The sequence below is a fragment of the Durio zibethinus genome, chromosome 21 (genome assembly GCF_047325235.1).
Source record: "Durio zibethinus cultivar Kanyao isolate XHJ-2024 chromosome 21, ASM4732523v1, whole genome shotgun sequence".
NCBI lineage: Eukaryota > Viridiplantae > Streptophyta > Magnoliopsida > Malvales > Malvaceae > Durio > Durio zibethinus.
In genome coordinates, this window is record NC_143182.1 from 13551361 (window position 1) to 13559920 (window position 8560).

At 32.9% G+C, this 8560-nt stretch overlaps 2 protein-coding genes across 2 annotated transcripts; one reads left to right on the plus strand and one right to left on the minus strand.

The window, feature by feature from the left end:
* The first annotated feature begins 1056 nt into the window (after positions 1-1056).
* On the plus strand, positions 1057-2404 carry LOC149512921 (uncharacterized). The gene is made up of 4 exons (XM_089751114.1): positions 1057-1201; positions 1720-1771; positions 1901-1954; positions 2086-2404. Exons 1-4 carry the CDS (start codon positions 1057-1059, stop codon positions 2402-2404), a joined length of 570 nt encoding a protein of 189 aa, XP_089607240.1.
* Positions 2405-7475: 5071 nt separating this feature from the next.
* LOC149512922 (uncharacterized) lies at positions 7476-8251 on the minus strand. Its single transcript, XM_089751115.1, has 2 exons — positions 7999-8251; positions 7476-7687 (listed from the first exon to the last, which is right to left on the minus strand). Exons 1-2 carry the CDS (start codon positions 8249-8251, stop codon positions 7476-7478), a joined length of 465 nt encoding a protein of 154 aa, XP_089607241.1.
* Positions 8252-8560: the final 309 nt, after the last annotated feature.

Here is an 8560-nt window from a genome sequence, read left to right on the forward strand (position 1 = left end):
GATAGTAATGGCTTTTGACGAAACATGAAGAGTGGTGATCAATGATATAAAAATTCTATTACAAATTAGCCCGTGTACCTTTATTGTCTCATTTCAAGTGATGGATATAACACCTACATATAGTTGCTTATTTAAAAGACCTTGGATTCATATGATTGAAGCTGTACTTTCATCTTTACATCAGAAGGTAAAGTTCATTGTTGAAGGGAAACAAGTTTGTCTAGATGGTGAAGAAGATTTATTGGTGATGAAAACTTTGACCACTCTTTATGTCGAGGTTACAAAAAAGGCAACTGAATACTTATTTAGAGCTTTTAAAGTAGTAAATACTACTTATATTAGAGAGGGGTCAAGGATATTGGTCTCTCGATTATCAAAAACATCAAATTATAGTGATCAAATAGACAATCAGTAAAGGTTAACGAGTCGAAATGTTTTAGGAAAGGCTTTACAAGGAATCAAGAAGGCATTGAACATAGTTAAAAATAAAGAAAAATAGGGCTTAGGCTATAAGTTTACTGCTATTGATAGAAAAAATATGATACTAAAGAAGAAAAAAAAGAGAATAGCACACCTCAAAGGGCAAAAGTTGGTTGATGGAAAAATGGTGTTTCCTCATCTATACAAAACATTCCACTTTGGCAAATATGTCTACCCTAGTTCATAAAAAGTTGAAAATGGTGAACCAATGATGGAATTGGAGGAAGCCTTCTCTCACATTTAAATTGGTGCAGATGGAAAAATTGTACAAAATAAAAAGATGTTCTTTTTTTTGTTTTTTAGGTTAGGAGATCCAAGAATGTACTATTTTCATTATCCTTGAACTATTCAAATTTAAAAATTCCATTTGCTTATGCCCAAGAGCATGTGCAAGTCAAATGTATGGGCTTACTTTCATTATTCTAATAAAATAATGAATGCAATGCATTTTATATATACCATATTCTCTATTTTTTTCTTTTTCATTCTTTTTTGTTGTTATTCATATTTTTCTTGCTTTTGCCAAAATCAATCTCTATTTCTTTGACATTGTACCTATTTTCAAGTCTATAAATAATGAACATTATGGATGACCAAGACAATAACATCATATTTGATTCCAAAAATTTGATTCACATTAGCAAGTTTGATAATGATGTTGACTCAGAAAACTATGATTTGCCTTATAATCTATTAAAATGGATGGAGCAAGAAAAAAAAAGTATAAAACCCTGTCAGGAATCTATTGACTTATTGAATTTAGGGGATGATAAAAATAAGTAAGAAGTTAAGATCAGTACTTCACTATCATCGATTTAAAAATATAAACTGGTGAATTTGTTACAAGAATTTGTAGATGTATTTACATGGTTCTATCAGGATATGCCTAAGCTTAGCACAGATATTGTCGAGCATAAATTGCTTTTAAAACTAGAGTGCTAACCAATACATCAAAAATTAAGACGTATGAAGCCAAAAATATTGCTAAAGATAAAGGAAGAAATGAAGAAGCAGTTTGATACAGGTTTTTTAGAAATAGCCAAGTACCCTGAATGGATAGCCAATATAGTCCCAGTTCTTAAAATATATGAAAAGGTTAGGATGTGTGTAGACTATCAAGACTTGAATAGGGCTAGTCTGAAGGATAGTTTCCTGTTGCCTTATATCAATACCATTATGGATAACACTAGTAGGCACTCTACCTTTTCGTTCATAGATGTGTTTTTTGACTATATCCAGGTCAAAATATCCTAAAAATATATGGAGAAAACTATGTTTGTGACAATGTTGGGTATATTTTGAAACAAAGTCAAGCTTTTTAGGCTAAAGAATGCCAGTGCCACATATCAAAGAGCAATGGTCACCCTTTTTCATGATATGATGCAAAAAGAAATAGATGTATATGTTGATGATATGATAGCCAAGTATTAGAAGAGGAAGATCATGTAGTTAATCTCATAAAACTCTTTGAAAGGTTGTATAAGTACCAGCTCAAGTTGAATCTGATCAAATGCACATTCAATTTTAAATCTAAAAAATTGCTAGGGTTTATAGTTAGTAAAAAAGGTATAGAAGTAGACCCTAATAAGATTTGAGCCATTCAAGAGTTGTTAATGCCACACACGCAAAAAAAAGTAAGAAGCTATTTAGGGCAATTGAATTACATTTCTTACTTAATATCTCAACTTACATTAAACGTGATTTGATTTTTAAGATGCTTTGTAAAAATAATCTGGGTAAGTGGGATGAAGAATGCCATAATGCCTTTGAAAATATTAAGGAGTATTTGATAAGCCCACCAGTGTTGCTACCACTAATTATTGGAAAGCCATTGATCTTGTATCTAACGGTGCAAGAGAAATCGACGGGATATATTCTAGGGCAAAGAAATGAAATTGGTAAAAAAGAACACGTTATCTACTAATTAAGTAAAAAGTTATGGAGTATAAGGCCAAGTATTCCCAAATAGAAAAAAATGTTATGTCCTAGCTTGGACTACTCGTAAGCTTAGACAATATATGCTCTATCATACGACTTGACTGATATCAAAGTTGGATCCCCTTCAAGAACATTTTTGAGAAACCATCTCTATCAGGCAGGATAGCGAGTAGTAGGTTATGCTTTCGGAATACAATATTATGTATATGGTGCAAAAATTTTAAAAAAAAATGTGATAGCTGATTTTCATGCTGACTAAACTACCAAAAATTATGAACCCATAAAGTTTGAATTTTCAAATGAAGACTTAATGGCCATCTTGCAAGATGAAAATGAAAAACCTGTAAGAAAATCATGGAAGATGCTTTTTAATGGGGCATCTAATATAATGGGACATGGCATTAGGCAGTGCTAATATCTTCAAAAAGAAATCATTGCCCTTGCATTATAAGGTTGGATTTCAATTACACAAATAATATTACTGAGCATGAAACATGCATCATGGGTTTATGGATAGCCATTGAAAAAAAAATTGAAACACTAAAAGCATATGGGGATTCAGCCTTGGTAATTTACCAACTAAAGGGTGAATGGAAGACCAAAGACCCAAAATTAGCATTATACCAAAGGTACATAATTAACTTGATAAAATAGTTTAAAGAGATTCAATTTCAACATGTTGCTCGAGAAAAAAATTAGATCGCTGATGCCTTGGATACTTTGGCAGTAATGTTTAAGTTAAATGATAATATAGGAATCTAGCCCATTAGGGTACAAATGAATGATTCATTGGCCCACTGTTTGAATGTGGAAAAAGAGGTGGATCAGCAACTATGGTATTATGACATTACGTAGTATATTAAATGCCAAAATTACCTTAAACAGGCCGCAAAAAATGACAAGAGAATTATTCAAAGGTTAGCAGTAGTTTTTGTGCTTTATGGAAAAATCCTATATAAGAAAAGCTGAAACTTGATATTGCTAAGGTGTGTAGATGCTGTTGAAGCAAGAAAGATACTTGAAGAATTGCAAGAGGGAATTTGTGAAATACATGCCAATAGGCATACGATGGCTAAACAGATTATGAGAATGGGTTACTACTAGTCTACATTAGAAAATGATTGTATTAGTCATGCCTGAAAGTGCTATAAATGTCAAATTTATGCGGATAAGATTCATTCCCCTCCAATCTCACTACATTTCTTGGTACCATTATGGCCTTTCTCTATGTGGAAAATAATTGTGATTGGACCTATAACCCCAAAAGCCTCGAAACGGGCATCGTTTTATCTTTGTAATAATTAACTACTTTACCAAGTGGGTAGAAATGGTTTCGTAATAATTAACTACTTTACCAAGTGGGTAGAAATAGTTTCGTATGCTAGTATTACATGATCAATGGTGTGCAAACTCATAAAGAGAGAGATAATATACCAATATAGGCTCCTGAAAAAGATCATCTCTAATAATGCTAGCAACTTGAACAATAAAATGATGAAAAAGTTATATGCATAGTTCAAGATAAAATATCAACATTCAACACTGTACTACCCAAAAATGACTGGTATGGTAGAGGCTGTAAATAAGAACTTCAAAAGAATATTGGACAAACTAATCGATACATATCAAGACTGGCATGAAAAGTTACCATTTGCTTACTTGCTTATAGAACATCAATTCATACTTCCATAGAGGTCACCTGTTTTCACTAGTCTACGAGATAGAGGCAATTTTATCAATCAAAGTGAAAATTCCTTCTCTGAAGGTTTTGTCATAACATATAGATCTATGGACCTATCGTTAGACTTGGAATGAAAAGGAGTCGCCACCAATATTTTTTGGTTAGGTGTGATTGGCCACCTGATTAAAGCTGATATGCAAAACAGAGGTTAGGTTTGAAAGTCGATTGCGTATGGGAAAGGTTATAGCACCCCCAAAACGCCTATCCAAGGGATGACACCAATTTGATTTTGAATTATCCAAGCCTTGCTTATGATTTTTTATTTACCAAATAGTAAATTTTATATTTCCCCCTTTTTTTTTTAGAATTTTTTTTAGAAAAGATAGATTAATTTTTTTCTTTTTTTTTTGAAAAAGATAGAATAATTTTTTCCCTTTTTAAAAAAAATAAAAAAATAAAAAATAAAAGGGTAAAAATAAATAAATTGGAATAAAAATAAAAAAATTAAAAAAAATAAAAAAGGAAAACCTACGATCAGTTCGAGTTGGGACGTGGATTAGCACGTGGATCTTCAAGTCGAAATGGGGATCATGGCTTGGTGAAACGACGTCATTTTGGAGTGGTATAAAAAGCACCTTCAGTGTTTTTTCTCAGAACCCCAAAGCCGTTCTCTTTCTACCCCAAAAATCCTCTGACCTCTCTCTAAAATATCCGTCAGAAAGTTCAACCGAAAATTGAAAATCCCATTGGTTTTTGGAAACTTCACCAAAAAATTCATCTGAAAACTAGAGAACCCACTGATTTCTGGAAAGCCCACTGGATTCTGGAAACTTCACTGGAATCTCGTCGAAAACTTTAACTTTCGTCAAAAAATTTAATCAAAAAATTCAATGTTCTTCAGAAACCTAAAAAAACCTAGAAAAATCTAAAAAAAAACAAAAAAAATCCAAAAAAATTCTCAAATGATTCTAAGCCCTTCCTACACCTCTTACAACCTTAAATCCTTCTTCAGAAACCCAAAATCATGCTCAAAACTTGAATCGAACCTAAAATCCCTATCCTCGAATCCTAGGAACCTTTATTGCCAAAACTTTCCCAAAGCTTCTCTAACAATTTCCCTTGTGTTTTTTCTTGTTTCTGTGTGCCCCTTTGTGTCAGAATCAATCCAATTTATAGGTAACCTAAAATTAATTCAGAAAACAAACAGAATCAATCTCAAGCTTGATTCCTAGGATTGCATTCTGTCTAGATGAGATTTTAGGTCTAAAATTTCAGCACCCTTCTATTGATACGATTTGAGAATTTAAAGTTTGACTACAAGATTTTGAGTCTGATTTTATCATGTGGGAATCAAAACAAAACCAGAAAGAAAAAGAAAGGAAGAAAAAAATGAAAATATATAATAATAATAATAATAATAATAATAATAATAATAATAAATATAACATGGTATAATATAATACAAGAGAAGAAAAAAGAAAATCAAAGAAAAAATATTGATAATAAATAATAATAATATAATAAAAAGAAAATTTAATTGCACCTCAATGGGCCTGAACGAGAATGGGCCTAGTTGGGCTCAATTCTTAGTCAGGCTCAGACCAAGATGGGCCCCACTAAGCTTGGACGAGAATGGGCTCGATTGGGCCTGGATCAGAATGGGTTTTTAATTGGGCTTGGGCTAAAACAGGCTTGATTGGGCCTAGACTGAAATGGATGTCTGTAACTATCCCTTTTTACACATCTTTATTAGATGAAGATGTTGCAAAGACCTAGACACCTACTATGGACTGAAATTTAAAAAATGACCTGGACTAAACCAAGGTCGAGAATAAATAATTAGGACAAAATCACGAATCATGTGACTGAGACGAAACCACAAGTCAAAATAAAGCGAACGGGATCGAATCAAGGTCAAAAATGAATGATTGGGACAAAACCATGAATCATGTGACTGAGACAAAACCACAAGTCGAAATAAAATGACCAGGATCGAGTCGAGGTAGAAAATGAAATATTGAGATAAAACTACGAATCATGTGACCGATGAAACCATGAGTCAAAATAAAGCGACCAGGATCGAGTTGAGGTCAAAAATGAATGATCAGGACAAAACCATGAATCATGTAATCAGGACAAAACCACGAGTCGAAATAAAGTGACCAAGACCAAGTTACGGTCAAGAATAAATGATCGAGACAAAACCACGAATCATAAGAAATGATCTAGACTGAGTCAAGATTAAGGGAGTGAGATAATGCAAATGAATGCCTTATCTAGGATGCAAATGAATCAATGATTGTGGTACTAAGGCTTTTGTATTCTCGTTTTAGAAGAGAAACCATCAGATATTATCCTGCATGTTCACTTTCACTATACACTTTAACGAAGAAATTCCCCTTCATGTTTGATATGAAAAACTATTTTTCATCAATCTGGAGGTGCATCTTTGACAAAGAAATCATCTTTCATCAATTTGAAAAGTATGCAAAGAAGCCATCAACCTAAAGGCATTTTGGTAGAGGAATTTTTGCATCCACATGTCTACTCATCCAAAGAGAGCCATGAAAGTCTTTTTTTTTTTTAGGTCAACCTTTGCCTTTATCTCTTTCAACCCTTCAAAATAACACACTTCTTATGATTTTGTTCAAGTATTAATCATTTTCCCAATTCCAAAGTATGAGGATGCAAATTATGCATTTCTTTCATTCATGGTAAAGCATAAAGGAGAAGAGCAATGTACATGATTTAGAGAATGATAAAATAGCTTTTCATTTATGTGGATAATCAATTACAAATGCCAGTGTGAAGGAAGAAGAATATACAAGAATGGCTATTTAGAGGTAACAGTTCTCCTAAAACAAATGATTAGATAATCATGATAACAAATCTCATATGTCTTTCAAAAACACAATTAAAACTTGATGCCCAAACATTTCAAAGCTCTTCAAAATTTACTGCTTATGATATGCCTTCCCCAATAGTGCCAATTGAAGCCACCTTTGAATATTTTCTTTTGGGTCCAAACCACCCTATCGGGTTTTCAATTGGACCTTTTTTTTTATATAGTTCAAATCGCCTTTTTGGGTTTTCAATTTGACTTTTTTTTTATATGGTTCAAATTGCCCTTTCGGGTTTTCAATTTGACCTTTTCCTCTTTTTTTCTTTTTTGAAGAATCAAACAAAATACTTCTTTACTATGTCAGAGTTGACAAGACCAGAAAGTTCATCTTCATCAATTTTTGACAAAATCAAGGCTCTTCTAGAAAAAAACTCTTTTTATAATATAAGGCCCCTCTCAATTTGGAGTCCATTTTCTTCTACCATCATGATGACTCAAAAGAATCATTTTCAACAACAATTATCCCTTCCAAAATTATCGAGGTTTGACCTTTTTGTCATGAACTCTTGTCATTTTCCTTTGATATAACTGGCTATGGCACAGAGCCATCAACTTTCTTTCCTCGATAAAGTTCAATTGCTCATAGCATTCTCGAATCCATTTAGCTTCTTCTAATACCACTTCTTTGAGGACCCTTAGAGATGGGATCTTTACATTCACTGACAGCATAGTTTTCATTTCGTAAACTAAGGAAAATGGGAGTTGCCTTAGTAAAAATGCAAACAGAAGTTTAATACGCATGTAGAGTAAAAGGAAATTTCTCATGCCAATTCTTGTACATTTCAGTCATCTTCTTTAGAATTCTTTTGATATTCTTATTTGCCGCTTCCACTGCCCCATTCATTTTGGGGCGATATGAGGCTAAATGATGGTGTTTGATTTTGAACTGAGTACATATTTTTTTGTATCATCTTGCTATTTAGATTCTTGGCATTATCTGATATAATTCTTTTTGGAAGCCCATATCTATAAATTGTTTCTCTTTTGATGAATTTACAAATCATTGATCTAGTCACTATCATAAAGAAGGCAACCTCGACCCATTTGGTGAAATAGTCAAATATCACAAAAATAAATATATTCCCATTTGAAGCTTTTGGTGTGGTAGGGCCAATGACATCCATCCCCCATATAGAAAATGGCCAATGTGGTGCTATAACATGCAAAGCATTTGGTAGAGCATGAATCTTATTAACATAAATCTGGCATTTATGGCACCTTCTGGCATAATCGATGCAATCTTTTTCCATTATCAACTAATAATATCCAGCTTATATGACCTATATCACCATCATATGCCCATTTGCATATGCCCCACATACACCATTGTGCACCTTTTCAACAATTCTTTTGGCTTCAGATATATTTACACAACGGAGTAACACTTAGTCCTTGCCCTTTTTATACAAAGTTTCTCTATCCAGAAAGAATCTCATGGCTAATCTTTGTAAGACTCTTATCATTTTCTATTTTTTAATTCAGGTACTACTGATTTTTTAAATACCGCATGATATCATAATACCAGGGTTGGCCATCATCATCTTCTTTCATGTTGGCAC